General features: G+C 27.7%; 4 protein-coding genes across 8 annotated transcripts; 2 read left to right on the top strand and 2 right to left on the bottom strand.

Moving 5' to 3' along the window:
- The first annotated feature begins 124 nt into the window (after window positions 1-124).
- Window positions 125-9,464, top strand: LOC106793079 (vigilin). 3 transcript variants are annotated; one of them, XM_014759691.1, is made up of 23 exons: window positions 125-309; window positions 428-496; window positions 1,768-1,967; window positions 2,093-2,308; window positions 2,385-2,591; window positions 2,661-2,876; window positions 2,959-3,142; window positions 3,228-3,542; window positions 3,616-3,725; window positions 3,818-3,974; window positions 4,397-4,572; window positions 4,638-4,769; window positions 4,848-4,994; window positions 5,474-5,632; window positions 5,720-5,854; window positions 5,937-6,155; window positions 6,264-6,399; window positions 6,490-6,644; window positions 6,716-6,844; window positions 6,930-7,040; window positions 7,140-7,337; window positions 7,412-7,630; window positions 7,714-9,464. In XM_014759691.1, exons 3-23 carry the CDS (start codon window positions 1,809-1,811, stop codon window positions 7,948-7,950), a joined length of 3,717 nt encoding a protein of 1,238 aa, XP_014615177.1. In that variant the 5' UTR covers window positions 125-309; window positions 428-496; window positions 1,768-1,808; the 3' UTR covers window positions 7,951-9,464. The 3 variants fall into 3 exon arrangements, with proteins under 3 accessions (XP_014615177.1, XP_014615179.1, XP_014615178.1); XM_014759693.1 differs by having other exon boundaries at window positions 6,493-6,644; window positions 7,714-7,950; XM_014759692.1 differs by lacking the exons at window positions 125-309; window positions 428-496 and adding an exon at window positions 859-877.
- Window positions 9,465-9,507: 43 nt separating this feature from the next.
- LOC106793066 (dual specificity phosphatase DUPD1) lies at window positions 9,508-10,062 on the bottom strand. Its single transcript, XM_014759675.1, has 2 exons — window positions 9,834-10,062; window positions 9,508-9,680 (listed from the first exon to the last, which is right to left on the bottom strand). Exons 1-2 carry the CDS (start codon window positions 10,060-10,062, stop codon window positions 9,508-9,510), a joined length of 402 nt encoding a protein of 133 aa, XP_014615161.1.
- Window positions 9,764-11,794, bottom strand: LOC106793087 (tRNA pseudouridine synthase-like 1). Of its 2 annotated transcripts, none has more exons than XM_014759709.1 (6): window positions 11,677-11,794; window positions 11,249-11,374; window positions 11,021-11,155; window positions 10,813-10,959; window positions 10,488-10,722; window positions 9,764-10,393 (listed from the first exon to the last, which is right to left on the bottom strand). In XM_014759709.1, the coding sequence occupies exons 1-6, from the start codon at window positions 11,721-11,723 to the stop codon at window positions 10,154-10,156; spliced, it is 930 nt and encodes a 309-aa protein (XP_014615195.1). In that variant the 5' UTR covers window positions 11,724-11,794; the 3' UTR covers window positions 9,764-10,153. The 2 variants fall into 2 exon arrangements, with proteins under 2 accessions (XP_014615195.1, XP_014615196.1); XM_014759710.1 differs by having other exon boundaries at window positions 11,099-11,155.
- Window positions 11,795-12,065: 271 nt separating this feature from the next.
- Window positions 12,066-17,279, top strand: LOC106793081 (SWI/SNF-related matrix-associated actin-dependent regulator of chromatin subfamily A containing DEAD/H box 1 homolog). Of its 2 annotated transcripts, none has more exons than XM_014759696.1 (12): window positions 12,066-12,318; window positions 13,317-13,519; window positions 13,588-13,775; window positions 13,902-14,133; window positions 14,220-14,553; window positions 14,642-14,916; window positions 14,991-15,128; window positions 15,213-15,533; window positions 15,587-15,888; window positions 16,034-16,246; window positions 16,381-16,487; window positions 16,585-17,279. In XM_014759696.1, exons 1-12 carry the CDS (start codon window positions 12,216-12,218, stop codon window positions 16,743-16,745), a joined length of 2,577 nt encoding a protein of 858 aa, XP_014615182.1. In that variant the 5' UTR covers window positions 12,066-12,215; the 3' UTR covers window positions 16,746-17,279. The 2 variants fall into 2 exon arrangements, with proteins under 2 accessions (XP_014615182.1, XP_014615183.1); XM_014759697.1 differs by lacking the exon at window positions 12,066-12,318 and adding an exon at window positions 12,767-13,173.
- The last annotated feature ends 889 nt before the right edge of the window (window positions 17,280-18,168 follow it).

Genomic DNA, 18,168 nt, shown 5'->3' with positions numbered 1-18,168 from the left:
CACAAAATAAGAATGTTTCGTGTTCCTTCTCTTGCGATTGGTTGGAGTAAGTTAATTGATCATTGTTATTGGTAGAAAAAAATGGATAGTTACTTAACTAAATAGTTGAAATTAATTTAAATAGGTTTAATGAAATATCTGTAAATTGTAATTGGCCTCCGATAAGATTACTTCGTTCTTATTGGTCGAAAAATGTAATAGCACTACGGAATGCATAAAAAGACTACTACTCAACTATGGAAGAATTTTTACATGCAGGCAACATTTGAGAATTCATCCGATTTTACTACATTTCACTTTACGTGACCGGTAAGGAACGTTGTGAACTTTTTCGTTCTGAAAAATCACATTTATCATTGCGTTAATGTAATTATATATATTATACTGTTTTGTGTATTTAACATTCATTGATCTTGCGATGTTCCAGGCAGATCATCGGTAAACTGGCTAGCTAATACACATTTATTACTTGGCCGGATTTTTCGATTACGGTAGAGTAAGTAGACTTTTTCTTAGCACATTATCCATTTCTCCTATGTATGAACGTAAGCCAGTCTAATTTTAACATTGGTCAATTAAGAACTTTAGTTTTATGTAATAAATAAATAATTTTTCGTCATTCGTGATTCAGAGTAAGATTTTTTAAATATACGTATGGGAAGAGGTTAGTGAAGTCGTGACGTGTCAGGTGAATACTTCATTCCATATGGTGGTTAGTTCTTCAACCTCTGATCGTTAACATGCTGCTTTTTATTTTAAGTTAGTTTGCTTAATCTACTTTATAAAATATCTTTCCTATTGTTGTTTAACGAAAAAGAAGTACTTAATTATAAAGTATTATATGTGGATCTCTATAGATTTCTCAAGAATTGTCAAGGTAATATTTCAATATAATAAGCGTGGTATACATTCGGATTATTATATTTTTCTTCTTATTCTTTTTTATTCTTATCTTTTTTGAATTCATCTTTTAAAGTCACCACTGTATTTTATATTTTTATTATTTTATATTTTTATATTAAATTTCGCCAGCAATTAAATTGTTTGTTCACGATTTTGTATTGGAGAAACTACTTTCTAATAATATACATAGGCTGTATTACTTAGTATCTTGTAATTAATAAAATATTAAATCAGTTAATACCTTTGAAATAATATTTTCAATTAGATCTTAATTAATTTCTTTTTACTTTGTGTTTGAAAAGTCCATGGAATATTACATTCTGGAAAATTATTCATTTATCATATACATATATTAATTAATTTATTTATTTATGGTGATTGTAGTTCAAATTCGGAATATTAAGTTACTTAATGATTTTTCTTCTTCTTTTTTTTAATTCTATCATATCTGATTATAGTTTATATGTTATAGCATTAACGATTTTGCTAAGTAATTATAACATAAGACATTTCTATGTGTCCAAATGTGAACATTACTGAGGATATTAGTTTATGTTTCCTGACTTGCAATATATGGTTGTAAAACTAAATATAACTAAACTAATTATAAAATAGAGTCAAAAGTAATTGAGATTCAAAAAGTATTAATTTCAATCTTTTGATTGATACTGTACTGCATTGGTACTAAAATATTATATTAATTTCTCTTCCCTGTTATTATTTTGAATATATCAATGTGAATATATCTTTTAAATAAAATAAAGTATATACAAATTATAAAGTAACGCTATATATACAACTACTCGCTTTATTACTATAAAAATGAAATTGACTTATCATTCAATAAATTGTTTTGTTTTATAGTGCTACTGTAAGGACTTGGCACGAAACAGGACAATCCCAATATGCAGCAGCAATCAGTAATGGAGGAGGGAACTCCTTATGAACCACCAACCTATGATGAAACATTCCCAGTTCTCCCTGAATCTGCTTCCAGCTCTGGAAGAATCAATAGTTTCTCATTAAATAACAATATGCAACTTGGGCCCATAACGATTACCCAGGTATCATTTCACCTAATTATAAACTGAGTATTTTTTATTTTTGATGTGAATATCATATGTTGTGGCATAAATAATTCTGTTCTATGATTTTATTTGAATTATAATTTAAAAAATTTCTTTTTTAGATATTTCGCGTACCAGGAGAGGAACGTAAATTTGATCATAGTGATAAATTTGGAGAACGTGAATCAATTCGAACGTGTAAAGCAATAATGAAAGAGACAGATACCATTATTGAAATAGCAACTTCAAAAGATCAGTCTCTTACTTTCCTGATCACTGGCAAACAAAATCAAGTTTTGGAAGCAAAACGACGAATTTTAACAACATTTCAAACTCAAGTATGAATTTTTGATTTCATTTCAATACATTAAATATATAATTTACTAATTTTACTTTATTATTCATTTATTTCAGGCAAGTAAACAAATCAGTATTCCAAAGGATCATCATCGCTGGATTCTTGGAAAACAAGGGCAAAGACTCAAAGATCTCGAAAAAACAACTGCAACTAAAATTAATGTACCGGGTGTTCAAGATCAATCAGACATAATAACCATTACTGGAACTAAAGAAGGAATAGAAAAAGCTGAACATGAGATTAGAGTTATTTCTGATGAACAGGTAGCTATGTAATTCCATGGATATTTAGAAACGCTATATACATTCATATATAATGCATTAACATTTTAGTCTAGAAAAGCATTCGAAAGGATAAATGTGCCAAAAATTTATCATCCTTTCATATATGGAGCGCATAATGAAAATTTAAATGCTATGATGAGTGAAACTGGTGCTCGTATTAATATTCCTCCGACTTCTGTACAAAATGATGAAATAACTATAGCTGGAGAGAAGGAAGGTGTTTTATTGGCTAAACAAAAAATAGAACATATTTATAAAGATATGGTATGTTTTTACAAATATTAAGTAATTGCCGTCTTTTTTACTTACTGGTTTAATATAAATATTTATTGTATTTCTATATTAGGAGAGAAGGTGTACAACAGTTTCAGTTGAAGTTCCCAAATCACAACATAAATATGTTATTGGACCTCGCGGTAGTACTATAGCTGAAATATTACAGTTAACTGGTGTAAGTGTTGAAATGCCAGCTCCAGACTCAGCAACAGGAACTATTACTTTAAGAGGTCCACAAGAAAAATTAGGGCAAGGTAAGATGATTATTAATTTTCTATGTTAATAAATACATAATTTGTATATTTATCTCGATAATGTAATGTTATTTTTTACATGTAGCGCTAGACAAAGTTTATGAAAAGGCAAACAGTGTACGAACGGCTGTAGTAGAAGCTCCCGTTTGGATTCACAAGTACATAATTGGAAGAAAAGGTGTAAACATAAAAAAGATTACGCAGGAAATGCCTAAAGTAAATGTAGAATTTACTGGTAAAGAGGATAAAATCAAAATTGAAGGTCCTCCAGAAGAAGTTGAAAAGGCACAAAATGAACTTCAGCTAATGGCTAATGATCTTATGTCAAAGCTTACGTTTACAGAATTAAATGTTGATCCTAGATTCTATAAACATATAATTGGTAAAAATGGATGTAATGGTAAGAATTTCATATTTCTTTTTCATGCAATTTCGTTATTTATATAATATTAAAATACATGTGTATTTTTTAGTAAATCGTGTTAAAGAAGCTACAGGTGTTGTAATCAACATTTCTGAAAATGATGGTAGTAATATAATCCGTATTGAAGGCAACGTAGCAGGTGTAATGAAAGCTAAAACAGTTAGTATTTATATATGCTACACATCCTTTTAAATTAATTATGGTTTTATTAGAATTTGTTTATTAACTTTGATTATCTTTTAATTGTTTAGGAACTGTTGGAGATGATTAAGAAATTGGAGAACGAAAACGAAAAAGATGTTGTAATAGATCATCGTTTTCATCGCGATATTATCGGCAGTAAAGGAGATAATATTAAAGAGATTAGAGACAAATTTAATCAAGTACAAATTATAATTCCTAGTCCAGGTATTCAATATTGTGCTTTTTATTTATTTACAACACATAACCGCTAGTAAATACCAATTTTCCGTAAATACCTAAACGAGATGTATATTGTCATAGTCATCAATTCTACCAGTAACCAACTACTCACACATCCATCCATCTATCTAAGCAACTCTGGTTCTTAGTCCGCTTGCAAATGCGAATCGCTAGCAAATATCAATTTTCAATAAATACTTAAACTAGATATATATTGTCACAGCTACCAATTCTACTTGCATCTAACCGTTCATCCCTTTGTCCACCCATTCAAACAACCCAGATTCCTGATCAGCTTCCAGATGCAAACTGCTAGCAAAAATTTACAATGTATAATTTTTGTTTAATCTTTTATTTCATATATCGGAAATATATTATATATAAATTATTTTTTTCTTTTTTTTTAGGAGAAAAAGGGAATATTGTTAAAATTAGGGGACCCAAAGAAGATGTTGATAAGTGCCATAAATATCTGATGAAACTAGTAAAAGAACTGAATGAAAACAATCATGTGTTAGAAGTTCCCATTTTCAAACAATGTCATAAATTTGTTATTGGAAAAGGTGGTGCTAATATCAAAAAGGTAAGAAAAATAAAAAAACAATATAATTTTAATTCTTTTTTATATTATATCATGATATTATTTAGATACGAGAAGAAACACAAACGAAAATTGATTTACCTGCAGAAGGTGAAAAAAGTGATGTTATTACTATCACCGGGAAGAAAGAAAATATGGAAAAAGCTAAAGAAATGATACAAAAGATTCAAGATGAAATGGTATATATTATAAGAATATAAAAGTACCTATAAATTTTAATAATATTATTAATAAATTAAATAATTTCTGTTTATTAGGCTAATATTGTAATTAATGAAATAACTATACCACCGAAGTTCTATAATTTCTTAATTGGAACTGGCGGTAAACTAATACATTCTATTATGGAAGATTGTGGTGGTGTAACAATTAAATTTCCTTCTGCTGAAAGTGGAAGTGATAAGGTAAGAAAATAAGTTTAAATAAATATTAGAAGTAAGTGTAAGCTGTTTTTTTACAATCAATGCATGCAATTTTCTAGGTCTGTAATAAAGATACAAACAAACGTTTCATACAAAATTAAACGGTTTCGGGAGAACACATCACATTGATTAATAGAGCAGATTTTTTATAATTTATTTGAAAATTTCTTCTGTCAAGGTATTTTTTTCTTCGATATATCTTGTAAATTTTTATTAAAATAATTTTAAAAGGTCCCTCGAACGATATATTTCTTGTTATAGTTAATTTGCAAAATTTTATTTCAAAATTAATATAATATAAAAGAAGATAAAAGAAAATTGTTTGTTTGTTATAGTATCATTCGAACCATTTAATTTTGTATAATATATATTTGTATACTTGTATTAAATGCAAAAAGAAATATACTCCACGATATAAATACAAAAAGATTAAAGAAATAAAATTATTATATTTTAATTAGGTGAGTATCAGAGGTCCGAAAGAGGATGTGGAAAAAGCGAAACAGCAACTGTTTGAACTCACTACTGAAATGCAACTCACAAGTTATTCCGTTGAAGTTCGTGCCAAAGTTCAACATCACAAATTTCTTATTGGAAAAAATGGTGCCAATATTAAAAAGGTATTATTTTTATGCTAATATCAGATGTAATAAATATTATTCCAAAATCAAAATAACATTTGTATATTCATATTTTTTTTTTATTAGATAAGAGAATCTACTGGTGCCCGTATAATGTTTCCAACTGAAGAGGATCTAGATAAAGAAATTATTACTATAATGGGCAAAAAAGAGGCCGTAGAGAAAGCCAAGGCTGAATTAGAAGCAAATATCAGTGAAATTGTAAGACTTTTTCAATATTTCGTGATATGTATATATATATAATATGCTTAAAATTTTTAATTTATATATTTTCTTATCACAGGATAATATTACTGAAGGTGAAATACACATTGATCCCAAACATCATAGACATTTTGTGGCGAGAAGAGGAGGTGTTTTACATCGTATTGCTGATGAATGTGGCGGTGTACAAATTTCTTTTCCAAGAGCAGGTGTCGATAGCGATCGCGTAATTCTTAAGGGATCACATGATTGTATTGAAGCTGCAAAACAACGAATGCAAGAAATTGTTCAGGAACTAGTAAGTTGTAATATAACTTTGCATATTCTTTAAAGCAATTATCTATCAATAAAAATATTTGAAATAAAAAATGGATCGTTTGAAAAATATAATAAATTATTCCTATAGGAATCAATGGTAACAGTAGAATGTATAATTCCCCAAAAACATCATCGTACCGTAATGGGGGCTAAAGGTCGCAAAGTTCAAAGTATTTCAGCTGAATATGACGTGCAAGTTAAATTCCCTGATCGTGATACATATGGTAAGAATAATTGAATATTTATTTTTAACCGATATAAGCACAATTAAATAGAAATATATATCGTGTTACATATAATGTTAAATAATTTAGTAGAAGAACATCAGTTTACCGAAAAAATTAATGGTGAAAATGGAGATCTCTCAGAGGAAGTTCTGGCGTGTGATATAATTCGTATCACTGGCCAACCAGACAATGTAGCTGCTGCCAAACAAGCATTACTTGATCTTGTACCTATAACAATTGAAGTTAGTATTTTGTAAATATCCTTTTAAAAAATTTCTTTGGTAATCGCATAATTAAAATTTGTTATTTTCAGGTACCAGTACCATTTAATTTTCATCGTTCGATAATTGGTCAGAAAGGTCGTGATGTACGAGAATTAATGAATATGTATGATGTTCGTATAATGCTATCACCTGCAGAAGAAAGACTTGATTATATAAAGGTATATTCTAATACATTCATACAATTCATTTCTTATAATTTTAAGTTATAAAGATATTATTATTAACGTACTAATTATTGATCAGATATCTGGAACACCATCGTGTGTTGAAGATGCGAAGCATGCAATCCTAGAAAAATGCAAATCTCTGGAAGCTGATCGTCAAGATAGAGCACTTAAATCCTTTGAATTAAAGGTATTTGATACATTGGGGTGTAATCAGTTATTTTTATATCTTCATTGTATGATTATTTTATAGACAAAAAAATAATTTCTAATATATTACTTCTTTTAGATTGAGATTGATCCCGAATATCATCCAAAAATAATAGGCCGTAAGGGTGCTGTTATTAGCAAAATACGTAGTGATCACGATGTTCAAATTAATTTCCCTCGGAAAGGTGATCCAGAAGAGCATATCATTACTATTACTGGTTATGAAAAAAATGCATATAGTGCGCGCGATGATATATCAAAAATAGTTAATGAATTGGTAAGACCTAAATCATGTTGATAAATAACAAAATTAATAAAAACAAATAATTATTAGATATTATTTTTCCTTAGAATCGATTAACAAAAGAAGAAATACCTATAAACGCTGCTGTACATTCACGCTTGATTGGTTCAAAAGGCAGGAATATTCGTAAAATAATGGACGAATACAAAGTGGATATTAAATTTCCACGAAAAACTGACCCCGACCCTAACGTTGTTACAATAAAGGGGGCAGAAGAAAATGTTGCTCAAGCTAAGGATCATCTTCTTAACTTGGAAGAAGAATACGTATGTATTCTACTTTTTATATTTATGAATATAAATAACATTAATAATGATAGATAAAGACTGATTTATATTTGAAATTCTAGATGCAAGATGTATTAGAAAATGAATATCGCGAAAATCTTCGCATGCCTCATCACGATGAAGGCGGTTTAACTAACAATGAAAGTGATTCTGGTTTTATCGTAAAAGGAGGTCCTTGGGAACAGCAAAAGCAACAGAATGCTCCAAATACCGCGAGCGTTGAAGAGTTTCCACAATTTGCTGGATATTCTCATGTACCAATTGCAACCCCTGATGGTCCTTGGGGTGTTAAACGTTAAGAATTGTCGCTAGAGAATCATTTTAAGGTAATTTTCCTCTGACAAACAGTATAAAAATATATGCTCCCTTCTGGGGTGGTTCCCTATTCCATTACTGATGTTGCTGCATACGACCTGGCCACTCTATTGGACTTTGACACTGGTTTGCTACATAATATTTGACAATGATGTTTATATTTACAATTCACACACCAATGTCCTATATATCTGTAACTGTAATGCGAAACATTATAATTTCGTTGCCTCGTTATGCATATATATTGAGATACAGGAAGCACATGATTTTATACGCAATGAAATGTGTAATCTTGTAACTGTTTCTGTTAATATGCCTTTCAGGTACAGATATGTTGTACTTAAGGCTGTGGGTTCTTAGGAAGTAGTCTTTTGTGTATTATATAATTTTCAGATTGTTTATTCATTTAGATTGTGTGAGTGAGCTTTTCACTCTTGTCTGGCATAACATTTTGTTAATTTATTTATATTTTTGTATATAAATTGCTTCTTTATGTTGTGTTAAACTTTAGTGGAATCAATTTTGAACCACATCATGATATTAGAAACTATGGAAAAATACATGCGTATCAAGAAGCTTTAAGGTCTTTCTAAGGAAAACGTTCCTAGATCTTATTGTAATTTCATACTTTGTTACCTAGTTGTTAGGGCTGCTCTCTGCATCCCTAAATTCTAATATATTATACAAAAAGTTAATGAGGGAGAATATAACATTACTTATTACTGGTTTTGCTTGAAAGCTTTAAAAATAATATTGTGCGTTGGAGGAACAATCTTCAGAAGACCTTGACACGCACGTGCGCTCTTTTATAGCCACTGAAATATGAGATGCAGAATCGCCGTTGTTAAAGAGAATCGTCAATATTTTATAGATCAAAGAAGATACAAAGTACGTTTCGTTAGAAGACTTTATTTATTTATTCATCACTTAATGTATCATGTGCAAACCTGCATTCTACTATTTCTGAGGCCAACTAGCTAAGAAAAAAATATTCGGTTCAAGTGCCTTGTCTATTTTCTTCAAGACAGCTCATTTCAATTGTTAGAGGAATTTGAATATTAGAAAAAAGTCTCGCGTGCTCTCGCGCGCCAGAGGGAGAGAGAGAGACATATATTGATAATAATTATAATAATAAATATAATCAATGTATAACAAGTATCACACAGGTACATAATACTGCTATTATAAGGATAATAGAAGTATCATGTATGCAGAAATTCACTTATATTTTTTAGATTTACAGTACTTTTTATAAGCTTACTTGGTATAGCGACCTACGTCATCCCAATGCATGGTTAAATGTAAGAAAGCAAGAATTAGCAAATCTTACTATACTTAGTTTGGCTAAGAATTTGATAGAAGCTGTGCATGAATATACTTTTTCTAATGAGTTATAAATATAAAAATTGTAATTATTACATTCTCTGTACACATAGATAAATAATGTCGAAACACGAACTTTATTGTAAGAATATACTACATAACTGATTTATTGTTACATAAGAGTTTTTCTTTTCTCTCCTAATATGTATTATTACATCTTAATCTCGTTCAAGTAAATTTGATACATTTAATGCTTTCAATTGATTAACAAATCCGCTGTTGGGTTTGATACAATTTCTTTTACTTTTAACTTTTTCGTATGCTTCATCATATGATATATTTTCTAAAGTCATCAAATAAGAAATAACAATAGTTGGTGAGCGGGAAACTCCTGCATTACAATGTATAAGAATATTTTCATGACGATTTTTATGTATTATATTAATACATGTTTTTACTGATAAGAATATATCTGATTCTGGCAAATCTAATAATTCACACTGATAATATTTTATGCCATTAAATTTAAGACTCAAATTAATACCAATACTTAAAATGTGTTTTATATTGTATTTCTTAAGTATTTCTATACTGACGGCAGGATCCTGTGAACTAAGAAATAAACCATGTATAATACAAGAAATTTGCATATCAGGTTTTTCATCAATAACGAAAGGTAAACCTTGTGTTAATTCTTTTTTTATGCCATTCACAACTTCGTATCTTCTACCAAGATTATCTGTAATAACCGTTTTAGATGGTCTTAAATTCATACTTTTATTTTTTATAAGATTTTGTAAATCCATTGCAAAATAAAATCGTATCGTACGATAAGTAATTTTAATAATATACAAAATGCAATATTCAATTAACTGATTGTATACTGCTATCAATATTTAATTCCTTAAGTTTATCTTTTATTGTATATTTTTCTAATTCATTAAGATCATAATCTACTTTTACAAGATGTAGTCCATGTGGTACGACAACAGGTAAATGTGTGTTCCAATTTTTCGTCGAGGGAACTTGTAGCATTGTATTTATATCTTTTTCAGTTATTCGTCCAGTTCCCAATCCAAGCAATGCTGATGTTATTCGTCTAACCTATTTAATGTCATAAAAAGGGTATTAATATTCATAAATAATTTATAAATTAATATATAATGAAATTCTCTCTCTGCATTTTGCAATATATTACCTGATTAAATAAGAAACCCTTAGAACTGATTACAACATGCCAGTAATTAAAATTTGTAGATAGTTCATCAAAATACATTAAAGGTTGTGCTTTTTCTATAGTTAAACTATTTAAGCTGCGTACATAATTTCGGTTTAAACATTTGTTTGATTGTGATGCAAATGTTCTAAAATCTTTGAGGCCCATGAAAAGTTTTGTACCTTCTTTCATTCTTTCTATGTCAAAAGTATATGATCTGTAAGATTAATGTAGCAATTATGAATACTTAATGTAAAAAATGGATTTAAGGAAATTTTCTTATTATATGTATTTTCATTATCAATACTTTAGATGGAAACTATGACACATTTCTGATATAGGTAGCCTTTGTTCATCATATTTTTTAGCTATCATAAACCTATATATATATGTTTTTGATTTAACTATGTTCTTAGCTTGGAATTCTTCTACAACCGGAACACATTCTAATATCCTAAAAAAAAAGAAATATTTCAGTAACTATATTTATGATAAATGTCAATTTGATTTATTACCTAATGAAATGTGAAGTTTTTCTAAAAAAACGATTAAGTTGTCTTAATATTTCTTCGGGATTATATAGTTTATTATACCTATTTTCTAACGTTATTTGACCAATTGTTTGTAACGCATGTACACCTGCATCAGTTCTACAAATACAATAAAATTGATATAATTTTGACTTTCATATTAAAAGTATGTAAACAATATTAAACAAGAAAGTTCAATACAACAAGAATTACCTGCTAGTTAAATATAATCTGGGCTTCGATACAGGTTTTGGATGTATAGTTAGTAAAGCTGTTTCAATAGCACCTTGGACAGAATCAATATCAAGGATGTTTTTATTTACGTGCTTCTGCAATCCTCTTTAAATAAATTTTATTAATTATTACCTTTAATTCAATAAGGAACATAATTTTCATATATATGTATATATATTTATATATAAAATTACATGACATAAAAATCGCAACTTAAATAATCAAAGTAAAGTTAATCAAACTTATATTTATATTGACATTTGTCTCTCTGTTTTTCACATAATTTTCATATAATGTTTAAATACATGTACTATTTTTATGAAAGAGTATATATTTACTAAAAGATATATAATTTTATATTTCATATGACTATATTTAAATTTAATAGATTTTATTGAAAGAGATACCTATATAATGTCCCAATAAATGAAAATTTTATAAAATATTTTCCCATTATTACTAGCAATATAACCCTATCCCTAAACAACTGTATGAACCACGCGGTGGCATGATGTTTACTGTATGGTCAAGTTAGGGTATATTTGTATAATACAATATGTCCTATATAATTAAAAAGATAGAAATATCGAATAAAAAATTAAAAAATATATATATATATATCTAAAGATCAAAGATTTTGTTAGTTAATTATTTAATAACCTGAAAAATGAAATATATCAAAAAACAAATTATTGGAAATTTAAATAATCCGCTAAAAAATTAATCACTTTTGCAATATTCTTAATTTCGATAACTGGATAAAGAGGGAGCTCACAAATCGTGGATATAATTTGAAACATCTAAGACGGTCACAGATGGCACACTTTGTTGTTTGCAGATCGTTGAAAATGGCAGTGTCTCCGTTCTTATATTTAATAATCTTTTAACTTTCTTCTGTTGCGGATAAAAATGTTTTTTTATCAGTATTCGTCTTTTGTTTGAAACAATGTCGGATTCAAATTCACCTAAAGCTGATACAAGTAGTCCTAGTCCCTTGGGTAATTTGAGGCAATTCCGTTTTCAAAAGAAAGTGAAAAGAATAAATATGTGTAAGACATTATAAAATCGTTAATTATTTTCTTAATTCTATCTACTTCAATTTTTCATTTTATATATATATATATATATATATATATATATGTATATATATATGTATATATTATATACATATATATATTATATGCACATTTGCACATATATAAATATGTACACATATGTACATTTATGTATATATGTACGTGTATATATAGGTTGTTTCAAAATACGTGGGCATAATTTTAAGGGTGGTTTTAGTAGACTAAAATAAAAAAAAAATCAAATAATTATTTACCTGATATGACCTTGTTTCCAAATTGTAGCTGTTTTAGTCTTCCCTTTATTTATATAACTTACTTGCTTCAACTACATACAAGTAAGCTTCTTATCTGACAGCTTTCTTGTTTACTGAGTAAATACTTTTCAATCAGTTTAGTACATTCTGTTAGTAATAAATATACACGTGGAAATTAGCTATACATTTCTTTGATAATTTACATTGATAATAACATATACAAACGCTGACATGGCTAACATACATTTAATGTATTGTCTTGCCGAATGCAATACTGTATTAGCAAGACGTTTATATACGGAACATTTTCTTAATAAGTGTTTATTAGACAGGATAACTTTCGAAAGAATGCTTAAACCGTTTCGGTATACAGATTCATTCGGAAAACGTTTGCGGAATACTGGTAGATGCAGAACCAAGAGATCAATGACTTTCAAAGAACGAGTTCTTCATCGCATTCGCCAAAATAATAATGAAAACATTTTTAATGAAAACAAGAGTAGAAAATGTTAGAAACGCCACTATATGGAGAATTCTAAAATGTCATATCTTTTTTTTATAACAAATTTATCTTGTATGTTATCTTTATAAAATTAACATTTTCTTATTATACTCATATTCATAAATGCAAAACCAATATATTTTCATGATATAATTATATTTAGGATTTTTTCAATGAACTAAAAAAAAAAAAATATATACAACTTTTTATTTTAGCTGATGATGACAGTAATTTAGTAAGTCCTGATATTCAACCACATAGAAAATCAATTAATCGTATTGAAGATAGTGACAGTGATATTGGAAGTCCTATTAAAGTAAATGTTACAAATTCAGAATCAGAAAAAGAATCCGAAGCTAAACAGAAGGAAGTAAAACTCAAATATTTAACTACATTGTACCCACAAAATGATACTGTTGTATGTATTATCACTAATATTTTGATTTTAATAAATTTATATATTATTGATTCATATTTTTGTTTTAGTATATACAAGAAGTACTTAATAATGTCAATTGGAACATCGAAGAAGCTGAAAACATTGTTAAAAAGAAAAGAAAACGAAGTTTGAAAGGGTCAAGTAAAAGCAGCTACAAAAAGCGAAGAAAATTACACGATGAAGATGCTGATGTAGATTCAGATGAAATCAAATATAAGGATAAAGTATTTAATAGGTATGAAGATAAAATATTTAATAGGAATTCTGTATTTGATTCTTGTTTAAATTTAAAAAAAAATTAAAAAGTATTGAAATACATTTTCATATACATATATATCTATATATATGCATAATCTTTTAGCGATGATGAAGATTCAGATGCAGAAATATCGAATGATTTAACTCACGATAAAAAAGCAGTTTTGGAATTTATGCGAACTGCACTACTGTCTGAATTGCTTCTAATACCACAGTGTTCACAAAAAAGAGCAGACGCAGTGATAGAAGCAAGACCATTTGAAAACTGGAGAGATCTAGTTTTGAAATTTCAAAATAATAAGTATTTGGATACAGAACTTTTAAATTCAACTCAGGTATATTCATCTTTTATCAAGTGTGCTAATAAAAGCACCTTATTAAATGAACCTTTGAAAGTGATTTAACTCTTGTTATGTAATAGGTGTTATTGGCTACACGACAAGTAATAGAATCTCTTATGAAAAAATGCATTCGTTTGTCTACAAACCTTGAAAAAGCAGTAGCTGCTGGTTCATCTACTATAAAACAACAGCCAAGAGGATTGTCATCAAAATTAACATTAGCGCCATATCAAATGATTGGTTTAAATTGGCTCGCAGTTATGCATGCTCAGAATGTAAATGGTATACTTGCAGATGAAATGGGATTAGGAAAAACTGTTCAAGTAATAGCTTTTCTTACATATTTAAGTGAAGCAGGACTTAATAATGAAAAAGATGGGCCTCATTTAATAGTTGTTCCAAGTTCGACAATGGGTAGTTATCAATTAATTTTAACGATGGATTGAATTTTCCATCAATTATATCTAACAAAATATTTTTTGATCATCGTTTTTATTTTCAGAAAATTGGAATAATGAATTAGAAAGATGGTCACCTAATCTAAAAGTTGTCCAATATTATGGTTCTCAAGAAGAACGTAAAGAAATGAGAATGTCGTGGCGAAATGGTGATCTTGATGATGTAGACATTCTATTAACTACTTATAATTTGATCAGTAGTACTCCAGAAGAACGTAGATTATTTCGTGTTATGCCAATACATTATGTAGTTTTTGACGAAGCTCATATGCTTAAAAATATGAGTACAATTAGATATGAAAATCTGGTTAGAATTAATGTATGTATAAAAAAAACTGATTAACTATTTTTAAATTTTCCATGGTATACAAATAAAATATCTTTTTGTTATAGGCTAAACATCGTATTCTTTTAACTGGTACACCATTACAAAACAATTTACTGGAATTGATGTCTCTTTTGATATTTGTAATGCCATCTCTGTTTGCTGGAAAGCAAGCAGATATAAAAAGTTTATTTTCTAAGAATTCCGTAAGTAATAGAAAATTAAAAAGATCATCATTATTTCAATAAACGTTTTAACGGTATGAGTGTATGCTGTGTAATATATTTTAGAAAATGTCATCCGACAAAAATAATAAGCAGCCCCTGTTTGAACAACAACAAGTAAAAAATGCGAAACAAATTATGCGCCCTTTTGTCCTTCGTCGACTTAAAGCAGAGGTACTTTGCGATTTACCTGAAAAAACGGATGAAGTGATACGGTGCACTTTAACTAAAAAGCAAATTCGTATGTACAAAAATTTAGTTGAAAAATTCTCTGCCGAAGCTAATGAAAGCACCGAAGTTAATGGAGTTGGTATGATGATGCAACTGAGAAAACTTGCAAATCATCCGCTTTTAGTTCGAGATTATTATCAAGAAGCACAGCTTAAGGTAAATAGTTAGTCATTACTTCTATGAATTTCACATAATATTATATTTTTTAGAATATAGCTAAAAAATTAGCTGCAGAACCTGGATATAAACAAAAAAATTCAGAGTATGTATTTGAAGATTTATGCTGGATGTCCGATTATCAAATAAATCAGTTAACGCGAATATATAAAAGTTTGGGAGGGTTTGGATTACCACAAGAATTTATTCCCGGAGCTGGAAAATTAACGAAACTAGATGAACTCCTAAAAGATTTTAAAGAAAATAATCACAGAGTATTGATTTTCAGTCAATTTACAATGGTATTAGATATCTTGGAAGAATATTTAACTATTAGAGGACATACCTATTTAAGGTTAACATATTATAAATGCCACTAATAATAATAATAAATGCAAATACATTCTTTCATTACAGTATTTTTTTAATAACCGTAAAAATAATGACTAATTAAACACATTTTTTCATAAACTCTGAATATTTTTATTTTCTAACTGTAGAATGGACGGAAGCACACCTGTAACGGAAAGACAGTCTCTTATTAATGAATATACAGAAGACAATAGTATATTTATATTCTTATTATCTACAAAAGCTGGTGGACTAGGCATTAATCTAACGGCTGCTGATACTGTTATAATTCATGATATAGATTTCAATCCATATAATGATAAACAGGCAGAAGATCGTTGCCATAGAGTAGGTCAAAAAAAGTATGTATTCTAATAATTATTTTTATATAATATTTTGTTATATGTTATTTTAAAAAAAAACTATATAAAGTGTCAATATTAAACTCGTTGCGTATAAAATATTTAGATTCAAACAATATGTAATTTATTTCTAGACCCGTACGTATAATAAGACTTTTAGGAGAAGATACTATAGAAGAAGGCATGTATGAAATAGCTCAAGAAAAACTTAATCTTGAGCAGCAGCTTACTGGAAGTGAAGGTATGTATGTTAATTAATGATTATTTTGTTACTGTTAAATTTAATTCATATATATATATATATGTCTATATATGTATATATATATACTTTTTCGCAGAAGGTGAGAATACAGATAAAAAAAGTGTTCTAAAATTATTAAAAATGATACTTGGACTAGATCCGCATAATAGATCATTATCACTGTCACCTTCGAAAAATTCTAATAAAATACACAGTGAACTTGAAAAAAATCAAGCAGAAACTGATATAGAATTTTGATTAATACGTTTCTCTATATGGAACAGAAAAATAATTTATAAAAGGCGACGTATCGACGCACATTAAAGAGAAGGCATATTTATATTAATGCATTTTGTATCAATTTCACTTATAGAATTTATAGATATCATTTAATTTGTGTAATACACATTTGCAGGGTAGCTTTCCAGGAATATTTGCAATCATTTTTATTTATTTTCACATAAAAACAAAGAAATTTTGTAGCGGTGTGGTAAATGGTATGAATATAAATTTGTGTTAATATTTAAAAAATAAGAGATCTATCTAAAAGAAAAACGTAAACATTTAAAAATATTTTTTAACCCTCAACAAGAATGATATCTACAATAGTAAGCATTTAATTTTAAATAAAATTCTTACCCATTATATAAATCTGTTAAATGGCAGCTATATAGCAATTATATTAGTTTACAAATTTTTGTATCATCGTATTTTTTAGTATATTTCAATGAAATGTAGGGGTGGTACGTAATAGAAAGACTAATAATAAGTAAATGCATACGTATATCTAAACATGGGACCATTGTAATACAATTTATCTATTCTGACTTTTTTCCATAGCTACCTTCCACTGCCTTAATTTTATTATATTTGAATAATCAGTATAACAATCTATGTAAGCTTTGAAGTAGCTTCAATGATATATTCAAAATTTGATTTAAAACTACAAAATTTTTAAATATTTAAAAATACATGCTGCTATTATTTTATTTTTGATGTATTCATTTGTTTTTTATCACATTTACATTCATTATTTAGGTTAATTTATATTTTATTTTTTATGCATATAAATATACTAGCGTTATTTATTTTATTTTAATAAAAATGTATTGTAAAGATAAAAAAAGAAAAAAAATAATTTTGGAAAGTTACCCTCCATTTACCATACATAAAAAAAATTTTTTTTATTCATATTCTAAATAAACCTGCTATAAAAAATCATTTTATATATAATTCTTAGCTTACATTGTATATAATTACTTAATTACAATGAATAATGTCGTAAACAATATAAACACAATTTTAAATACTTTCAATATGTAATTTTTTATTTAAGTTAAAAATTTTATAAGAATTTTGATTTATATTTTTAAATTTTTGTTGTTTTTCTACATTAGTTTTATAAAAATCCTCTAAATCATGCATTTATGCATGAGTGTTCAAATAATAGCAATACATAATTAAATATTACACGCTATTTGAAGGTTCTTCTTACACACGCATTTAAGAAAAACAAACGTAATCTTACTTTTTTTTAGTTACACTGTTTTTGAAAACTATAATAATATTTAATGTTAATCTAAATTTGCGAAGAAATGTATGACTTAATTACGAAGTACAAATAACTGTTTCATATTGTAATTATAATAAATCGCTCATATTTGTACATAAATCGATTTTC

The sequence above is a fragment of the Polistes canadensis genome, unplaced genomic scaffold, assembly GCF_001313835.1.
Source record: "Polistes canadensis isolate GaletaPanama2010 unplaced genomic scaffold, ASM131383v1 scaffold_11, whole genome shotgun sequence".
Lineage (NCBI taxonomy): Eukaryota > Metazoa > Arthropoda > Insecta > Hymenoptera > Vespidae > Polistes > Polistes canadensis.
The sequence above is the reverse complement of the archived record's forward strand: the minus strand, read 5'-3'. Positions and strand labels throughout refer to the sequence as shown.

Bases quoted from the DNA above. Each gene is read 5' to 3' on its own strand.
- LOC106793087 (XM_014759709.1), bottom strand. From the start codon at position 11,723: ATGGGAAAATATTTTATAAAATTTTCATTTATTGGGACATTATATAG. The intron at 11,156-11,248 runs GTAATTCTTGTT...TTGTATTTGTAG, and splicing joins AGATTATATTTAACTAGCAG to AACTGATGCAGGTGTACATG. The intron at 10,394-10,487 runs GTAATATATTGC...GACATTAAATAG, and splicing joins AGGGTTTCTTATTTAATCAG to GTTAGACGAATAACATCAGC.
- LOC106793079 (XM_014759691.1), top strand. From the start codon at position 1,809: ATGCAGCAGCAATCAGTAATGGAGGAGGGAACTCCTTATGAACCACCA. The intron at 3,543-3,615 runs GTAAGAATTTCA...TGTATTTTTTAG, and splicing joins TGGTAAAAATGGATGTAATG to TAAATCGTGTTAAAGAAGCT. The intron at 5,633-5,719 runs GTATTATTTTTA...TTTTTTTATTAG, and splicing joins ATGGTGCCAATATTAAAAAG to ATAAGAGAATCTACTGGTGC.
- LOC106793066 (XM_014759675.1), bottom strand. From the start codon at position 10,062: ATGAATTTAAGACCATCTAAAACGGTTATTACAGATAATCTTGGTAGA. The intron at 9,681-9,833 runs GTATTAATTTGA...ATTGTAATGCAG, and splicing joins AAAACACATTTTAAGTATTG to GAGTTTCCCGCTCACCAACT.
- LOC106793081 (XM_014759696.1), top strand. From the start codon at position 12,216: ATGTCGGATTCAAATTCACCTAAAGCTGATACAAGTAGTCCTAGTCCC. The intron at 13,520-13,587 runs GTATGTATTATC...TTTTTGTTTTAG, and splicing joins ACCCACAAAATGATACTGTT to TATATACAAGAAGTACTTAA. The intron at 15,129-15,212 runs GTAAGTAATAGA...AATATATTTTAG, and splicing joins GTTTATTTTCTAAGAATTCC to AAAATGTCATCCGACAAAAA.